The 21,036-nt window shown below is 37.6% G+C and overlaps 1 protein-coding gene across 1 annotated transcript; it reads right to left on the bottom strand.

The window, feature by feature from the left end:
* Positions 1–18,560: 18,560 nt before the first annotated feature.
* LOC130859308 (dual specificity mitogen-activated protein kinase kinase 4-like) lies at positions 18,561–20,129 on the bottom strand. The gene is given in 1 exon segment (XM_057746596.1): positions 18,561–20,129. A coding segment is annotated over 1 exon segment (1,197 nt). The 5' UTR covers positions 20,084–20,129; the 3' UTR covers positions 18,561–18,886.
* Positions 20,130–21,036: the final 907 nt, after the last annotated feature.

Raw genomic sequence — 21,036 nt, 5'->3', positions numbered from 1 at the left:
ACACTCATCTACATGGCTTAGTCCTTCGCCTTCTAGCCTTGGCTTAAATGTTACCTTCTCAGAGTGATTTCACCTGTTCATTGCATTTAAAAAGCCAACGCTTCACTCAAGTACTCCCCATCCTCCTCTGTGCTTTGTCTTCATTTCACCAATCATCCTCTAACATAAAGGTTGGCAAACCATGGCCCGTGTGCCAAATCCAGCCTGCCACCTGTTTTTGTAAGGTATTATTGAAAGCCTAGCCCATTCTTTCATGAATTATCTGTGGTTTGTTTTGTGCTACAATGGCAGAGTCAAGTAGTTACAGCAAAGATCACCTGGCTCACAAAGCTTAAAATATGTACTATCTGCCTCTTTTCAGAAAAAGTTTGCCAATCTCTGCTCTAACATATAAAAAATCAGGCAGGATTTTTTTTTCCATTTTGTTCATTGCTACATCTGTGTTGCCTAGAACAGTAGGCACAGGATAAATATTTGTGAATAATAAATGAATCTCCTAATACATGCCAAATAGTGAGCAAGGACCTAAGCATGCAGAGGTTTTATTCTCCCTATGCTGTCCTTGCAATCCTAGTACATTTTTGTGTTCAATTCGTGCTCTCTCATTAAAATATCACAAAATCAAAAACAATGACAATTATTTCACATCTCTAACTTCTTAAACCTCAAATACCCCCATTCTTTTTCACTCACAGCCAATGATGTTGCTTAATATTTACCTAAGAAAACAGAAGCAGTTGGAACAGAATCACATCATATCCCAGCGGTTATATATGTCAACCTATTTGTATTCATCCTCGTGTATACTTCTGTCTTCGTTTTAGGATGGATGATCAGTTTCACATTCCCCACCAGTTACAGCAACTTTTCTCTACTCCCCTTAATAGCAAAACTCATCATAAAAGTATCTTATATTGCTGTCACTACTTAATCACTTCTCATTCTTAAACTGCCATAACAAGACTTTCATCCTCACTGCTCCAATGAAAGCACACACATCAAGGCTACCAACAATCTATCTTGCCAAAGCCAATGTTTAGTTATCAGTTCTCATGTTACATGATCTCTAAGTACTTGGCAGTGTTGATTATTGCTTCCTTCTTAAAACACTTTTTCTCTTTCTATCCGGAACACCACCTTATTCTGTTTTTCTTTCTATTTCATAGGCTATTACTTCTGTCTTTTTTATTGTTTCTTCCTTCTCTTTCTTCACCTCCAAATTTGGGGTGCTCTAGGCCTCATTCCTCCTTTTCTCTTTTCACTCCCTGAAATTATCATTCTTTTCTATAGAGTTAAATAACATCCATATGCTTTTATCCACCAAGGCTCTAGCAAAAAACGGATGGCTCATTCTAAGTGGGTAATTTGAGGAGAGTTTTTTTAATTAATTAATTAATTAATTAATTAATTAATTAATTAATTTTTGGCTGCACTGAGTCTTTGTTGCTGCCCGAGGGCTTTCTCTAGTTGTGGCGAGCAGGGGATACTCTTCGTTGTCGTGCACAGGCTTCTCATTGTGATGGCTTCTCTGGTTGTGGAGAACAGGCTCTAGTGCACGGGCTTCAGTAGTTGTAGCACGCAGGCTCAGTAGTTGTGGTGCACAGGCTTAGTTGCTCCGAGGCATGTAGGATCTTCTCGGACCAGGGTTTGAATGCACGTCCCCTGCATTGGCATGCAGATTCTTAACCACTGTGCCACCAGGGAAGTCCTGAGAGTTTAATTAAGGAACTTTTATTTACTAGGTGTGGACAAGATACAGAATACCATAGGGACAATACAGTACCCTGGGAGAAATAACAGCAGAGCTGTTTTACAATGGTGTGGCAGAGCAGGCTTGCATTGGCTAGTGAAAACAGACTTATAGTTTTGGAAGTTTGTAATAAGTCCTTGTCAAACAGCTATTACTAAAAATTAAGCTATATAAATTTTAACAATTAAATAAATTATATTTAAAGGAAAAGTAATAAATATTCAAAATCCATCACTTAATTATTTTATTATTACATATATTCTTAAGATTCAAAATCCATCATTTCTCAATTATTTTACTACATTTTACTATTACATATATTCTTGAGATTTATTCAATTACAACTATATGACAGAAAATAATATATAATAGGCTACTTTGCATTTCTTTCAAACTTTACTTTCAATGATACCACACTGTTAGCTTAAAATTGGCCATGGATGGAGAACTTACACCACAGAAATTAGTATAGATTTGACAAAGTGATGAAGAAAGTATGAATAACGCAGATTATATTTAAAAGTGTTTCATGTCTATAGCCATTACATTGTGAGTAATAATTTAAAAATTTGGTAATATATTGTTCCAGCAGCCAAAAACTATTATCTGATTTAGTTGAGAAGCAACTCACATCATTTACAAACACGTTCCAAAATCTACTTTGTTTCACTTTCATCATAAGCATTAACAAAAATGAAAACATCAACCAAAATCTATGCTGGATCTACACTTGTTTATCAATTGTAAGAGTTCAGCAAAAAGTAACAAAAGTATTCTGTGAAAATCAATTGGCTGTAGGGAATTTATTGTCCTGCATATTTTATTTTCATTTGTAAACTGTATTCTACACATCCTTTACATCAGAAGAATTTAAAACAAACTTACAAACTTATCAATCTATTTGTCTATGTATGCATATTGTTTTTAGAGATCCAGCTGTTAAATATTTATCAGCATACCACTATTCTGTCACTTCCCTGAGGCCTGGGGGAGCAGGAAGAATAAGTACTTAAAGGAAGGTAGAGGGATGCAGAAAGTCTTTAGTGAGGGTATTAGAAATAGGAGGGAAGGAGGAAAATAAACACTTTGACCTCACTCTCCTCTCTTTCCTCCATCTCTCACCATGATCCTCATTTGGGCTCAACTCAAGTATAAGCCAAAGGTCAAAAGAGCCTGATATGTAGTCTATATAGCTTAGTCTCACAGAGCACAGAATAAGATAGAGAATGGTAGACAGTGGATGTGGAGGAACATATGGAATTTATATAGGACGGTCCAATTTTTTGCATCTCAACATATATAATTGTGCTTCAGAGGTAGAAAATCTGTATCCTCAGGACAGAGGTCATATGTAGTAGGCTGGATAATGGTTTCCAAAGATATGAGGTCTTAATTCCTGGAAACTGTAAAATTACCTTATTTAGAAAAAGGGGTTTTGCAGATGTGATTAAGAATTTTATCCTGGATTATCTGAGTGGGCCCCAAATGCTATCACAAGTCTTCTTATAAGAGAGAGGCAGAGGGAAATTTGATATAGACCTAGAGGAGAAAGAGATGTGAAGACAAAAGCAGAGATTGGAGTGAAGCAGTCACGAGCCAAGAAGTGCTGGCAGCTACCAGAAGCTGAAAGAGGCAAGAAAAACATTCTTCTCTAGAGCTTCTCAAGGGAGTACGGTCTGGTTGACACCTTGATTTTGGCTCAGAGATATTAATTTGGGTCTTCTGGCCTCCCGAACCATGAGAGAATAAATTTTTGTTGTTTTAAGCCACCTAGTCTGTGGTAATTTGTTACGGCAGCCCCAGGAAACTAATACACACAAAGTCCCATCAGGTGCCATGTTGTCCAGTGAGTGATATCAGTTTGGTCACATTACCACCTGAAATCTAAAACATGTCATCACCAATGTTATTCATATAAAGTAGCAACAGAGCATGGGATAGTTAATTAACATAATGTTAATTAACTGAGACCTATGTTGACACACGTCATAAGGAACCTTCCACAAGATCATAGGTATGAGTGGTGGCAAAGCCATTCAAGCCAGTACAAAAGGAATCCGAGCCACCTGCTTCAGCAATTTACATATGTCTCTGGACTTACAAGACATCATTTATACCATTTCTATTTTATAATACAATTGTTCTGTGCATTTCCAATTCTGTGGTTCCATGAAGTAGATAACACCAATTAAAGATTTGCAATTGAGTTGTATAGTGCTATGGTATTTGTTGTAAGGTGTGCAGTTTCTATCAGGTTCAGTAGCAAATGAGTCATTGCTTTTTCTTCTGAGGTTACTTTATGAGCAGAAGAGAGCATGTAGTTTAGCCTCCTGGGGCACAAAACAAAGTGGAGAATTGAGGGAATGTGTCAGTCTGCCGCAAACACTTCTAATGCCATTGGGTTTGCTAGGTCAGAAGGCCAAGTTGTAGAGCTTTTGCTTGCCCCAAGTCCCACTCAAATCTTGCAACTTTAAGGTTATTCACTAAATACATGAGAGTAGCATGCCCAAATGTGTTTCCTCCAAAACCCAAAAAGGCCCACCAACCATTGTGTTCCTTTCATCATGGAGGGCGGTGCATCAGATCAACTCCACTTTAAAGAGGACCTCCTAACATGACCCAGATCGCTGGATTCTGCAACTTCATTAAAGCGACAGGCTCTTGCATGTTCATGGGATCTATCTCTAACTCTTTGGTACACACGTCTCTTATGTTTAAGATGCCTTCTTCTTTTGACTTAAGTCCAACGATCATGTTATTCTGTGAAATATCAAGGCAATCAAGTTCTCTTATGACAGAGAGATGAGATGACATAGGGTAGGCCAAGAGAGTGAAGGCATATGTATAGCTCTGCCATGTGAAGGAAACTACTGCCTCTGCTTATCTTTACTAAGAGAGGAAAGTGTGAAATGCATTTGTTAAGTCACAGCTGTCAGAGGCCATATTGATTTCCTCCAATAAAGATACTACATTGGGAATGTCAGATGTGATTGGCATCATCACTTGATTAAGCTTCTGATAATATATCCTCATTCTCAAAGACCCATCTGACTTTTGCATAGGCCACCAAGCAAGTGAGGAAAATGAGGATATCACAGCATTCACCATCTCTGTTAATTGTTTAAGTATTTGGGGTGGCACATTCTCTTGGGATAAGGTATTGCTTCTGGTTTATCTTGGCAAAGGAGGACAATTCCAGGAGCTTCAACTTGTCCTTATTATGCAATAGAACTCACTCTATTATTAGGGATTCTCTGTTAAGAAATTTTCCTTTTCTTACTATATATTCTTGGCCTGTAGAAAAAAAAACTGGATCTGAAGTCTCTCTGAACACCTTCTGAAAATGGACTTGGGCTATCTGATAATACAGAATTTATTATCAGATCTTCATAAATCCCAACTCTGACCAGTGAACCTCAGTGGTATTTCAGGTCTCCAGGCATTAGCATCATTTAAAAAACAATATCTAATAACCCCACAAGGTCTATTTGCTTTCCTTTTCTAGTGCAATGATTCTTAAAGTGTGGTCTCCAGTAACATCAACATCACTTGAGAACTTGTTAGAACTATAAATTCTGGTTTTTCCATCCCAAACTTACTAAATCAATAGAACCCAGGGATCTAGTTTTTTAAAGTCCTCCAGGTGATTCTGATGCATATGTAGTTTAAGAACCACTGCTCCAGGCACAATCATTGTTACATAGCTTCAGGTACCTCTGAGGCAGATGTGGAGAAAGAGTCATGCTACATATCTCTGACCCTGTTGCCAGGTCATTCCTTATAGCACCTGGCCCCCTTCTCAAATAAAGATCTCTAGGTCTGAAAAGTAGCTTAAGTCTAGGAACAAGATAAGAAGTAAATCCCCATTATTGTAACTCAAGTTAATTTTATGCCCACCAGACCTAGGATTTTTCTCGCTACATATGTCAAGAGGCTCCCTAGTTGGCTGCCCTTTTATTTCGTTTCTAAAGGCTCCATGATCAATGCCACCAAACATCCCCATCCCCAAAGGTCAAAATATTCTGTTACTTTGTCTCTGTGGCTTATTATGGTAATTGTGTCCACTTGGTCTATAATGAATAAGCACCCCTACTTGGCCTCTAACTCTCTGGCATCCTATTATTTCCATTATCATCAAGGAATGCAGTTCCATGCCCCACCATCACCTCTGACATAAAGAGAATAACCACCACAGAGCATTACTTCAGTTTTCAAGGATACTGGTACTCCTTATCAAAGGATTCCTTAAGGTCTTGGTAAAGGGTGTGTCCTCAGGGTCCTTTGGGATAATATAAAGATTGGCTGATCAGGTTACACATAATAAACCCCTTCCAGTATTACCATTTTTCTGAGACTTCATTCCTGCCCCTATGTTGTGCCAGGGAAGTAATGTTGTTCAGCCTTGCTGGATTGGCCCCAACTGATTGAGTCTAGACTTCGAATAGCCAACCTGAGAGACTATTAACACCATCCCTAGGTTCTCAGGACAACACATTAAATCACAAATCCTGAGTGAATAAACCCTTAAGAACCTAATCCAGCCTAATATTTTTTCTTCCTTGGTCTACGCTCATATAATTCACTACCACATGTACTTTCTAGACTCCTGCCAATTGAAATCAGTGAGATCCTATAAGTCCTTCATTCAGTCAAGTAAATTCAATGTCAATAATATGGCTTAAACTTGTTTCTTCCTTTTCATTTTCTGTGATACTTCCCTGGCTCAGGATCTCTTGTATGGTTTATCAATATTCACTAATTTTATCTGTTGATTTTCCAATTCATTTTAAAAAGTGTCATTGCAATATTTTCCTAAAACCTGGGTTCATCAACTTTATGTGTCTCCATCCTTAATCATCCAGCTCTTAACTACTTGCATCTTCATACCTCAAACTCATCAAGTACACTCATCTCCACATTGCAGTACTTCTTCCATCTTGGAATTCTCCTTCTTTCCTTCTTTCCAACTTAAGTTTTCATTCATCTTTCAAAGGTAAACTGAAGTAATATTTCCTTTGTAGAGTCTTCCATAATTGCCTAGTCAGACTTAATCGCTCTTCTTCTTTGACTTCAATGCACATCGATTATACCTTTATTCTCCTTTGAATTATAGTTAGCATTATGCCTGTCTTTGTTACTATCTTGAAATTATCTTGAAAGCCAGGACCATGTCTTACTCACTTCTTTGATTTCCCCAAATTCTTAGCATAACACTAGGTAATATATGCAATAGGTGTGCAGTATACATTTGTTTAAATGAAATTACAAATAAATATTGGCTATATTGCTTTATGCTATTAAGGATGATTTTTACTTGATTTCTACTGACAAATTCAGAGTATTTTTGCAACATTTCCAGTGACCTTCAAAGATGAAACAATGACTTCAAACCTCCAAAGCAGCTTCTTACTTTTTAAAATGCTTTCATAACTACTCACTGAAGATCTACAACAGTCTCCTCAACTGCATAGGCATTGATCTCAATTTTTCAGACAAAGTTACTAGATTTTTTTCCAGCTTTACTGAGATATAATTGATGTATAACATTTTGTAAGTTTATGGTGTGCAAGTTTATTTGATACACTTACATATTATGAAATGATTACCACAGCAGGGTTAGTCAGCACCTTCATCACCTCACTTAATGACCTTTTTTGGGTGTATGTGAGAACATTTAAGATCGCTCAACTTTCACTATTGTTAACTATGATCACTATGCTGTACATTAGATCCCTAAAACTTATTCATTGTAAAACTGTAAGTTTGTGCCCTGTGATCAACATCTCCCCATTTTCCCCACCACTCAGTCCCTGGAAACCACCATTCTACTCTGTGTTTCTATACGTTTGGCTTTTATAGATTCCACATATAGATGATATTATACAGTACGCATATTTCTCTGTCTTACTCATTTCACTTCCCATAACGCCCTCAAGGTCCATCCACGTTGTAGCAAAAGGCAAGATTTCCTTCTTTCTCATGACTGAATAATATTCCATTGTCAAAGTTACTAGATTGACTCTTACAGTTCTTCATGGCAACTGAGACTTATCCTAATGCATAAGCATAGAGCTATGTCAATTTCGGTAAAAGTTGTCAGAAATGGTAACAATCAAAACCTAAGAGGGACTTCCCTGGTGGTCCAGTGGCTAAGAGTCTGTGCTCCCAATGCAGGGGGCCTGGGTTCGATCCCTGGTCAGGCAACTAGATCCCACATGCTGCAATGAAGGCCTGGTGCAGGGACTTCCTAGGTGGCACAGTGGCTAAGAATCCGCCTGCCAATGCAAGAGACACAGGTCCGAGCCCTGCTCTGGGAAGATCCCACATGTCATGGAGCAACTAAGCCTATGCGCTATTGAGCCTGTGCTCTAGAGCCCGTGAGCCACAACTATTGAGCCCGTGTGCCGCAACTACTGAAACCCACGCTGCTGGAGCCTGTGCTCTGCAACAAGAGAAGCCACAGCAATGAGGAGCCTGAGCACCACAATGAAGAGTAGCCCCCACTCATCTCAACTAGAGAATAAACCCATGTGCAGCAATGAAGAGGCTGAAAACCCCTGTGCAGCAATGAAGAGGTACTGCAGCCAATAAACAAATAAAAATAAATAAATTAATTTATAAAAAAAAAAGACCTGGTGCAGCCAAATAAATAAATAAAAATAATTTTAAAAACCTAAGAAATCAAGAAATATGATTTAGCAGCAGATCACCCTCTCTTATTTAGAACTCTTAGTAAGTTACAGTATTTTTAAAAAATAAACAAAAATGTATAAATTGGATTCAAATAGTATATATTAATCCAAGCAAGGAATCTATAGTTTATGTGACTTTTATGGAAATTTTGAAGTGATAGACAATTTAAGAGAATCATTTGCCAGCCTAATTTAATAGTCAAATCTTAATCTTTTGCATCAGTATTAAGTTAGCTTTCGAAATGCTAGATCCTTACGGGGACAAATGTCAAATGACAGAATAAATTCTTATTAAATCCAACATTCCTTATAAAACATCTCTATTAATAACGATGCACTGCTATTTATAGAACAATAAGTGCGCATACCTACATTTATAGAGTTAAACTGTTTGGTGTAAATTGGCAAGAGTCTTAATATGGTATCCTCCATTATATTCATCTTAATAGTTCTAACACAGACTTCTAGGTTTCCTTGGTTGAAAACAAAGATTGCTGTACGAGGTTTTTAGATGCCTTCCCATTGAAATTTTAAACGTAACCATGTTGGAGAAATAAATCTGGATCATAGATGACCTTACTATTATTCTATATTTAGAAAAAGGTGGATTTCAGGAAAACCTATACATATATTTCCAGTTCTGATACCACAATTTCTGTAAGGATCACTTGTAAGGATACATTAAAAATACATTTTTTATATCCTCTCCTAACGTAGTCAGAGGGGTTGCTGTCACTGTAATTGAAAGTATTCTTCATAGCACATCAATATTTTGGTTGGGAAATCTCCTTTATTAAGAGCAGTTGCAGGGACTTTCTCGATTGCTCAGTGGTTAAGAATCCACCTGCCAATGCAAGGGACATGGATTGGAGCCCTGCTCTGGGAAGATTCCACATGCCACGAAGCAACTAAGCCCGTGCACCACAACTATTGAGCCTGTGCTCTAGAGCCCGTGAGCCACAACTATTGAGCTCATGTGCAGCAACTACTGAAGCCCATGCGCCTAGAGCCCGTGCTCCACAGCAAGAGAAGCCACTACAATGAGAAGCCCGTGCACCAAAATGAAGAGTATCTCCTGCTCACAGCAACTAAAGGAAGCCCGTGTGCAGCAATGAAGACCTGACACAGCTAGTAAAGAAGTAAAATAAATAAATAAGTAAATAAATTTTTATTAAAAAAAAAAGGCAGTTACGGGACTTCCCTGGTGGTCCAGTGGATAAGAATCGGTCTTCCAAAGCAGGGGATGCGGTTTGATTCCTGCTTGGGGAACTAAGATCCCACATGCCCTGGGGCAACTAACCCACTCACTGCAACTAGAGAGAAGCCCTGTGCTGCAACTACCAAGCTCACGCACTCTGGAGCCCATGTGCCACAATTAGAGAAGCCCATGCACCACAACTAGAAAGAATCCCCTAATGAAGAACTCAGGCACTGCAACGAAGACCCAGAGCAGCCAAAAAAAGAAGAAGTTACAACAGTGGCAGCGTTAGTAATACAGAGACAAAATACAATTATATCAGCTGATGGGTCTTAAGTGGCAGAGCTAGGCAATGGGTGCTATTTGTTTCCATCAGTATAAGATAGTAACCATGTTTTCTGGATGCCATAAGAAATTAGCTAACAAATAGGGATTCAATACTATAATGCATTCCACCTAGATGATTAGAATCTTGTAGAGATATTATAAATAATCATTCTACTTTTCATTTCAATACTTTTAAAGTTAATATTTAAAAGTTAATATTATGCTTGTGAGTAGACACTCAGCAGAAAGAACTAAAAATAATGGTTTATGCTAATGTTACCACATGTTCAGTATTATTAAATAACTCAGTCTTGATCCCATAAAACTTCTCTAATTCACTGGTATTGTTGATACTTTGCAAAGGTTATGCTTTCCAGCATAACTTTGGTTAAGTCAGCAAAGTTACTATGATGTAAGTTATAGATTGGAAACACTTTAGAATACTAAAAAAAAAAAAAAGAGAGAGAGAGAGAGAGAGAAAGATATTATTAAGAGCCTAAAAGTCCATTTACAGGTGAAATATGTGGACTGGTAAAGAGGTAAAGAAGAAAAAAGAAAAGACTTAGAAATAAAACAGATGGAGAGAAATGAAATTTGTAGGAATGTGTTGAGAGATAGCTGCTGTTAATTTGGAAAATATTAACAGTCACCATGAAAAAGAAACTGCCCAAAGCAGATAAATTGCAAAAGATTAGAATATAAGAAAGCATGTCAGCTCTAGCATTTCCAGGAAAGAGCTGGAAAGGCAAGTCTAACAACTTCTGGAATGCCAGGAATTAAAAAGAGCAGAGAGTAAAAGGACAAAATTTATTATCAGTTTTCTGAGAAGAGCGAAGACAGGGTTAATACAGAATTTTTTTTCCCAGGTAAGGGGCACCAGGCTAGTAACCCTGATTTTACTACCAAATAGATCTAGCGTAGGAGTGATAGAACAGGCTTCAACCCTAGAGACCTACTCTAGGAGTGGCATGATAGCTCTTTAGAGTTAAGGGAATAGTTGATGGGATGCAAATTATGATGGCTTTTTTTGCGTGATATAAAAACTATACTGGGACCACCAAATGGGATTTAAATTGAGCTAGTGCTACTTAAGAGTGGTTATTTTAATTTTTTTATAAAAAGATGTGAGGCATAAATTAGAAATATTCCTTTTGACATGAGGAAAATATATATAAAAACATGTAAGAGTGAAAATGTTAAATAATACATAAAATATATAGAATTTTCTAGCCTATGTGCCATATTTACAAAATTGCTCTTAGCCATTAAAGAGCTTTGGCCAGGTTATCTAATATAAGCCTGTTTTTTTTCCCATTTAGGAATTTTGTTATTAATCGGGCATACTCAGATACTCTGAATTTGGCTCTTGCAACTTTTTTTTCTCATGTTAACAAATGCATTTCCTTGTAGCTGCTTTTATTCCTTTCTAAATAAAATGTTTGTTTACATTAATACTGACTGAATTACAACTTGCTTTCTTTTGCTCAAGTCTGTCACCATACAATGATAAGAGGCTTGCCAGTTCCAATAATGTGTAAAGCACTGTCTTATTTTTTATCTGTAAAGAATTCTAGGATTTGAGTAGAAGCAATAGTAACAAAAAAATGATAGTAAGAACTGAGAAAGATGCTCTTACATAATGTAATAGCCTTTTAAAAAGTCAAGATGTAAAAATTCAAGTTGATAATATTTGGCAAAAAAGAACACAAAAACAATGATAATCATTTTCATTTGTGTTTTTAAGAAAACATGAAACCACTTCCTATCTTATTTTTTTTTTTAATTTTTATTGGAGTAGAGTTGCTTTACAAGATTGTGTTAGTTTCTACTGTACAGCAAAGTGAATCAGCTATACATATACATATATCCCCTCTTTTTTGGATTTCTTTCCATTTAGGTCACCACAGAGCATTGAGTAGAGTTCCCTGTGCTATATACGGTAGTTTCTCATTAGTTACCTAATTTATACATAGTATCAATAGTGTATATATGTCAATCTCAATCTCCTAATTCATGCCACCCCCCTTCCCCTTGATATCCATAGGTTTGTTCTCTACGTCTGTCTCTATTTCTGCTTTGTAAATAAGATCTATATCAATTTTTTCAGATTTCACTTACATACGTTAATATACGATATTTGCTTTTCTCTCTGACTTACTTCACTCTCTATGACAGTCTCTAGGAAGACATACAGATAGCCAACAAATACATGAAAAGATGCTCAACATCACTAATTATTAGAAAAATGCAAGTCAAAACTACAATGAGATATCATCTCACACTGATCAGAATGGCTACCATCAAAAAATCTACAAACAATAAATGTTGGAGAGGGTGTGGAGAAAAGGGAACCCTCATGCATTGTTTGTGGGAATGTAAATCAATACAGCCACTATGGAGAACAGTACGGAGGTTCTTTAAAAAACTAAAAATAGAGCTACCATATGATCCAGCAGTCCCACTACTGCATGTATACCCACAGGAAACCATAATTCAAAAAGACACATGTACCCCAATGTTCACTGCAGCACTATTTACAATAGCCAGGACATGGAAGCAACTTAAATGTCCATCAATAGAGGAATGTATAAAGAAGATGTAGTACATATATACAATGGAATATTACTCAGCCATAAAAAGGAGTGAAATTGGGTCGTTTGTAGATACTTGCATATATTATATTCCTAGGTATCAAATGACTATTCTGTAAAAAGCTTATTTAAGAAGGTAAGTCTGCATTAGAACCAAGTTCTAATTTTGTTTCTATCATACCCAAAAGAGTTCCTTTCTATACTCAAAAACAATTTGTGTAAGATTAGTGTACTTGTGGTTGTAGAGCAAAACGAGTAATGACTAATGGCTAATAAATGTCTTAAATTTGTAACTGAAATTGTAAAGTCATTTTGACACTGGATAGTCAATGACAAGCATATATACAATGAAGTAGTCACTATAACATTATTAATGGCCTACTATATCACTTTATATTTATGCTCTACAAGCCTTCCATAACACCATGAACAGATAGTCACTGAGTAAACAATTTTTTGATGATGAAAATTATGTGCCTGTTTGGCTTTTTGCTTATCTCTTTTATGACAAAATGGGTCTTTGCATTAGATTTTTCTTCTAGGAACATGTATCCTCAGATATTTATATGGTTAATTCCTTTGAATTATTTGGGTCTCAGTTTCAAAGTTGATTTATGCAAAAAATAAACAAATGGGACCTAATCAAACTTATAAGCTTTTGCACAGCAAAGGGAATTATTTAAAAAAAGAAAAGACAGCCTATGGAATGAGAGAAAATATTTGCAAATGATATGACCAGCAAGGGCTTAATTTCCAAAATATACAGATAGTTCACAAAACTCAGTATCAAAAAAACCAAACAACCCAATCAAAAATGGGCAAAAGACCTAGATAGACATTTCTCCAAAGAAATACAAATGGCGAACAGATACATGAAAAGATGCTCAAAAATTGCTAATTATCAGAGAAATGCAAATCAAAACCACAATGAGGTATCACCTCACACCCATCAGAATGACCATCATCAAAAAGTCTACAAATAATAAATGCAGGAGAAGGTGTGGAAAAAAGGAACCCTCTTGCACTGCTGATAGGAATGTAAATTGGTGCAGTCACTATGGAAAACAGTATGGAGTTTCCTTAAAAAACTAAAAATAGAGCTACCAGTCAGCAATCGCACTCCTAGGCATACATCCAGAAAGGACAAAAACTCTAATTTGAAAAGATACATGTACCCCAATGTCCACAGCAGCACTATTCACAACAGCCAAGACAGGGAAGCAACCTAAGTGTCTGTCAGCAGATGAATGCATAAAGAACACACACACAGAGGAATATCACTCAGCCATAAAAAAAAGAATGAAATAATGACATTTGTAGCAACGTGGATGGACCAAGAGATTTCCATACTAAGTGAAGTAAGTCAGAAAAAGACAACTATTATATGATATTACTAATAAGTGAAATCTAAAAAACAATACATATGAACTTATTTACAAAACAGAACCAGATTCACAGACATAGAAAACAAACTTGTGGTTACCAAAGGGAAAATGTGGAGGGAGGGATAAATTATGACTATGGGATTAATGGATATACACTACTACATATAAAATAAACAATAAGGATTTACTGTGTAGCACAGGGAACTATATTCAATATCTTGTAATAACTTACAATGGAAAAGAAACTGGAGAACAGTATATAAATATATCTGAATCACTTTAGTGTATATCTGAAATTGACACAATTTTGTAAATGAACTATGGCTCAATTAAAAAAAAAAGTTTCTTTCTTTGACCACCAATCTAAATAATCTCCCAGTTACTATTTTATTTTCATTTTAGCACCTATATTAGTTTGCTGGGGCTGCCATAATAAACTACAACAGATTGGGTAGCTTAAGCAACAGAAATTTATTTTCTCACAGTTTTTGAGGCTGGAAGTCCAAGCATAGTTGGTTTTCTCTAAGGCCTCTCTCTTTGGCCTGGAGATGGTTACCCTCTTGATGCCTCTTCACATAGTCATCCCTTTGTGCACACACACGCTGTGTTTCTGTGTGTCCTAATCTCCTCTTCTTGTAAGGACACCAGTCAGATTGGATTAGGGTCCACTCTATGGGCCTCATTTTAACTTAATTACCTCTTTAAAGGCCTTATCTCTAAATAGAATCACATTCTAAGGTACTGGGGTTAGGGCTTCAACATGTAATTTTGGGGAGACACAATTCAGCCTATAACACCACTTAAAATATATGAAATTATAATGTTTATATATATTTACTTGTTTATTATCTTTCTTCTCTCATTAGAATGTAATCACCAAAATGTACCTCAATTGCATTGCTAATTTCTATGTTCTCGGCACTCAGATCACAGTCTGGTACCTTCAGTAATTATTTGTAGAATGAACAAATAAATAAGTGAATGATGGAATGATTTAATTATCAAATCTTTCATATTTATACTACCATTATAACTTCAATAATTTGACATTTAAGAGTCATGCAAAGGAAGCACTTAGTTTTTTTAATCTTAAGAATGCTAAGTAAATATTATCCACGCATATACAAAACTGAATTTATAATTAAAAGATATCTTATTCACTGATTATATCTCAGAATCAGAAAGCAGTGAGAATCTATGCCCTACCTTCAAAACAGATAATGTGGCAAAGATTTCAATCTGCTCAAAAGGAATGAGTATCTTTGGGAAGGTTAAGGTAGAAGAAAATCATGTATAATTTTTCTCTACTAATAGGATTGCCACCTCTGTGAACTAAGAAAACTAAATCATGACTGTGACAGACACTACTAGTTGCTTTCTTTATTAACAGAATCCATGTTTTAGGTGAGTACATTGGTCAGTCATCTAAGTGAGTACATTTCTTAGCCTCATTTGCTGCTAAACTTATGGCCATCTGATTTAATTCTGGCCAGTGAGATATTGGGTTGGTCAAAAAGTTCCTTCAGTTTTTAAGTAAAAATAAAAAACACCTTTTTCATTTTCACCATGAACTTTACTGAACAATGTATTCACCATTTTGTTCCACTACCTTGTGCCATTTTTCAGGCAAATGCATAATTCCATCTTTCCAAAACTTTTTTTTAATCACTTTTAATTTATTCTATTTTATTTTAGCTGCATTGGGTCTTTTGCTGCACACAGGCCTTCTCTAGTTGCAGTGAGCAGGGGCTACTCTTTGTTGTGGTGCTTGGGCTTCTCTTGTTGCGGAGCATGGGCTCTAGACGCAAGGGCTTCAGGAGTTGTGGTGCACGGGCTTAGTTGCTTTGCGGCATGTGGGACCTTCAGGGACCAGGGGTTGAACCTGTATCCCTTGCATTGGCAGGTGGATTCTTAACCACTGAGTCAACAGAGAAGTCCCCATCTTCCCAAAATTTTTTATCTTTTTTTTTTTTAAATGTCACCTTTATTTATTTATTTATTTTTTTTATTTTTTATTTTTTGGGGGTACACCAGGTTCAATCATCTGTTTTTATACACATATCCCCGTATTCCCTCCCTTCCTTGACTCCCCCCCCCCCTGGAGTCCCCCCCACCCTCCCCGCCCCAGTCCTCTAAGGCATCTTCCATCCTCGAGTTGGACTCCCTTTGTTATACAACAACTTCCCACTGACTATTTTACAGTTGGTAGTATATATATGTCTGTGCTACTCTCTCGCTTCGTCTCAGTTTCCCCTTCACCCCCTGCCCCCACCCATACCTCGAGTTCTCCAGTCCATTCTCTGCATCTACATCCTTGTTCTTGTCACTGAGTTCATCAGTACCATTTTTAGATTCCGTATATGTGAGTTAGCATACAATATTTGTCCTTCTCTTTCTGACTTACTTCACTATGTATGACAGATTGTAGTTCTATCCACCTCATTACATATAGCTCCATCTCATCCCTTTTTATAGCTGAGTAATATTCCATTGTATATATATGCCACATCTTCTGTATCCATTCATTCGTTGATGGGCATTTCGGTTGCTTCCATGTCCTGGCTATTGTAAATAGTGCTGCAATAAACATTATGGTACATGTTTCTTTTGGGATTATGGTTTTCTTTGGGTATATGCCCAGGAGTGGGATTACTGGATCATATGGTAGTTCTATTTGTAGTTTTTTAAGGAACCTCCAAATTGTTTTCCATAGTGGCTGTACCAACTTACAGTCCCACCAACAGTGCAGGAGAGTTCCCTTTTCTCCACACCCTCTCCAACATTTGTTGTTTCCAGATTTTGTGATGATGGCCATTCTGACTGGTGTGAGGTGATACCTCATTGTGGCTTTGACTTGCATTTCTCTGATGATGAGTGATGTTGAACATCTTTTCATGTGTGTGTTGGCCATCTGTATGTCTTCTTTGGAGAAATGTCTATTTAGGTCTTCCGCCCATTTGTGGATTGGGTTCTTTGCTTTTTTGGTATTAAGCTTCATGAGCTGCTTGTATATTTTGGAGGTTAATCCTTTGTCCGTTGTTTCATAGGCAATTATTTTCTCCCATTCTGAGGGTTGCCTTCTAGTCTTGTTTATGGTTTCTTTCACTGTGCAAAAGCTTTTAAGTTTCATGAGGTCCCATTTGTTTATTCTTGATTTTATTTCCATGATTCTAGGAGGTGGGTCCAAAAGGATCTTGCTTTGATGGATGTCATAGAGTGTTCTGCCTATGTTTTCCTCTAGGAGTTTTATAGTGTCTGGCCTTACATGTAGGTCTTTAATCCATTTGGAGTTTATTTTTGTGTATGGTGTTAGGAAGTGTTCTACTTTCATTCTTTTACATGTTGCTGTCCAATTTTCCCAGCACCACTTACTGAAGAGGCTGTCTTTTTTCCATTGTATATTCGTGCCTCCTTTGTCAAAGATAAGGTACCCATATGTGTTTGGGCTTACTTCTGAGTTCTCTATTCTATTCCATTGATCTTCCTTTCTATTTTTGTGCCAGTACCATACTGTCTTGATCACTATGGCCTTGTAGTATAGTTTGAAGTCAGGAAGCCTGATTCCACCAACTCCATTTTTCCTTCTCAAGATTGCTTTGGCTATTCGGGGTCTTTTGCATTTCCATACAAATCGTAGGATTTCTTGCTCTAGTTCTGTGAAAAATGCCCTTGGTAATTTGATGGGGATTGCATTGAATCTGTAAATTGCTTTGGGTAGTACAGTCATTTTCACGATGTTGATTCTTCCAATCCAGAACATGGTATGTCCCTCCATCTGTTTGTGTCCTCTTTGATTTCTTTCATCAATGTCTTAAAGTTTTCTGCATACAGATCTTTTGCCTCCTTAGGCAGGTTTATTCCTAGGTATTTTATTCTTTTTGTTGCAATGGTGAATGGGAGAGTTTCCTTAATTTCTCTTTCTGCTCTTCCATTGTTAGTGTATAGGAATGCAAGAGATTTCTGTGCATTAATTTTCTATCCTGCTACTTTACTAAACTCATCAATGAGTGCTAGCAGTTTTCTGGTAGAGTCTTTAGGGTTTTCTATATATAATATCATGTCATCTGCAAAGAGTGACAATTTGACTTCTTCTTTTCCAATTTGGATTCCTTTTATTTCTTTTTCTTCTCTGATTGCTGTGGCTAAAACTTCCAAAACTATGTTGAATAATAGTGGTGAGAGTGGACACCCTTGTCTTGTTCCTGTTCTTAGAGGGAATTCTTCCAGTTTTTCCCCATTGAGAACGATGTTGGCTTTTGGTTTTTCATATATGGCTTTTATTATGTTGGGGTAATTTCCTTCTATGCCCATTTTCTGGAGAGCTTTTATCATAAATGGATGTTGAACTTTGTCAAAAGCTTTTTCTGCATCTATTGAAATGATCACATGGTTTTTATCCTTCAATTTGTTGATATGATGTATCACGTTGATTGATTTGCATATATTGAAGAATCCTTGCATCCCAGGGATAAACCCCACTTGATCATGGTGTATGATTTTTTTAATGTGCTGTTGGAGTCTGTTAGCTAGTATTTTGTTGAGGATTTTTGCATCTGTATTACACAGCGCATCCATCATCACGTCCTGACAAAACACCACTCCAGTAGCTGTGTCTCCAGGTTTCGAGTCTAGAAATGAATTTAAAATGTGATCTAATCACAGTCAACAAATTGATCGTACTAACTTCCACATTTCATGAATACGTTCATCAGGAAAGAGCAGGATGAGGTCTCTCTGACCGGCATTAACACTGCGTGATCTCTCAGGTATTACGGGATGCACATTCTAGGTGACGGGAGTATACAGACATGATGGAAACAAACACCAATCTTACTGCACGTGGTGTCTGGGCGAGCAATAAAAACACTGTGGTGCGGGATGAAGATTCGTTACGTCTTGCTTCCTCTCAGCCCTTTTGTCTAGAGTCTGACGTAGCAGCGATATCAATCGACATACATGGGAGAGCTGGGAGTAGTGGGCATCTGATCCAGGATTTTACAAACATAGCATGCGACCTCGACAGCGCGCTCTTCATACATCAAAATAAAGGGATGTTTCAGAAGTTCTTTATACTTTGGCCTTTTGGATTCATCCTTCGTAAGGCACAAGTTGACAAAGTTGATGAAACTTGGGGAAAATTCCCTTTCCTCAGAATTACTCAGCTGTGGCGGATCTCCTTTCACGACTTGTGTTAGCTGATGAAATACACTATTCCACTTTGGATAAGGAAATCGGCCTGTGGCCAATTCGTACAATGTGATCCCCAAACTCCAGACATCAGAGCGGACATCATAGCCTTGTCGTGATGCACTTGGGTCTATTCTTTCAGGTGCCATGTACGGCCTGCACCCAGCATCCCTTGTCTTGGCAATGGAGTCCACAAGCTGTCCACTGATGCCAAAGTCACAGAGTTTAATATTTCCACTTCTATCCAGAAGAATATTGGAAGGTTTGATATCTCTGTGAATGATTTTCAAGTTTTCTTTTAAGTGGTTTAGTGCTTTCACAGTTGCTAAAGTGATTTTGTCTAAAATTTCTTCTGGAATAACATCATCTAATACACTATATACATATTTGTAAAACTTATCAAACGAGGTAGACATGAGTTCCCTACAGATCCAACAGTCACCCTCTCTGAAGAGTGCGCCATAAAACTGAACAATGTACGGGCAGTCACTGCTCCGCATCACTACATCCAAATCCATGAGAAGCTGTTTCTGCTCCTTTTCATCCACTGTTGACCGAATTCTTTTAACTGCCATTATTTGCCCACTTGGTTAGTGGACCACTTTGTTGACAGAACCATAAGCTCCTCGTCCAATTTCTCCAAGGTCTTTCAAGTCCTCTGCAGTGAAATCCCAGTGTTGCTCAGGGGAGATCTTCAGTTTTCCTGACGATTCAATGCTGTGTGTTCTCAGTCTCTCTATGTGTGGGTTTTGAACTCCTGCAGGATTGGGGTTCAGAGTAAACCTTGCTGTAGATTTGAAAGTTGGATTTGCAAAATTCAACTTCAGTGCTTTGCGTTTACCCTGCATGCTGCTGACGGCCGGGTGGCCGGGCGCCGGGGACCCCGCGGGGCCCGGGGTGCCGCTGCCGCCCCCGGAGCCGCCCCCGCCGCCGCTCGGGCTCGGAGCCGCCATTGTTGGGAGTGAGGAGCCCAGCGGCGCCGCGGCGGCTGCAATGCAGCAAGCTCGGCCTCATCTTTTTATCTTTTTGAGCAAAGAATTGTTCCAGGTGTCTTTTACAATCTTGCAGGAAATTGAAATTTTTTCCATTAAGAGAATTTTGTAGAGACCAAAATAAATGGAAATACAAAGGTGCAATATCTGGTGAATACGGCAGAGGAATCAGAATTTCCCAGCCAAGCTGTTTTTGCGTGGTCATCAAAGAAACATCCGGTCTTGCATTATCCTGAGGAAGATTATGAGTTTTCTATTAACTAATTCCGGATGCTTTTTGTCAAGTACTGCTTTCAGTTGCTCTAATTGGGAGCAGTACTTATTGGAATTAATTGTTTGGTTTTTCGGAAGGAGCTCATAATAGAGGACTCCCTTCCAATCCCACCATGTACACATCACCACCTTCTTTGGATGAAGAGCTGCCTTTGGTGTGGTTGGTGGTGGTTCATTTCTCTTGTCCCACAATCTCTTCTGTTCCACATTATTGTACACTAACCACTTTTCATAGTCTGTCACAATTTGTTTTAAAAACGGCATGTTTTCATTACTTTTAAGTAGAGAATCACATGCGGAAATATGGTCAAGAAAGTTTTTTTCTCTTAACTTATGTGGAACCCAAACATCAAAGCGATTAAAATAACCAAGCTGGTGCAAATGATTTTCAATATTTGATTTGGATGTTTTGAGTATGTTGGCTATCTCCCATGTGGTATAACATTGATTGTTCTCAATTTATGTTTTGATTTGATCACTATCAACTTCAACTGGTCTACCTGACCATGGAGCATCGTCCAGTGAGAAATCTCCAGCATGAAAATTTGCAAACCACTTTTGACACATTCGTCACAGCACCTTCTCCACACAACGCATAAATCTGTTGTGTTTCAGCTGCATTTTTACCTTTCTTGAAATAA

Source organism: Hippopotamus amphibius, chromosome 8, assembly GCF_030028045.1.
Source record: "Hippopotamus amphibius kiboko isolate mHipAmp2 chromosome 8, mHipAmp2.hap2, whole genome shotgun sequence".
In the NCBI taxonomy this organism is placed as follows: domain Eukaryota; kingdom Metazoa; phylum Chordata; class Mammalia; order Artiodactyla; family Hippopotamidae; genus Hippopotamus; species Hippopotamus amphibius.
The sequence above is the reverse complement of the archived record's forward strand: the minus strand, read 5'-3'. Positions and strand labels throughout refer to the sequence as shown.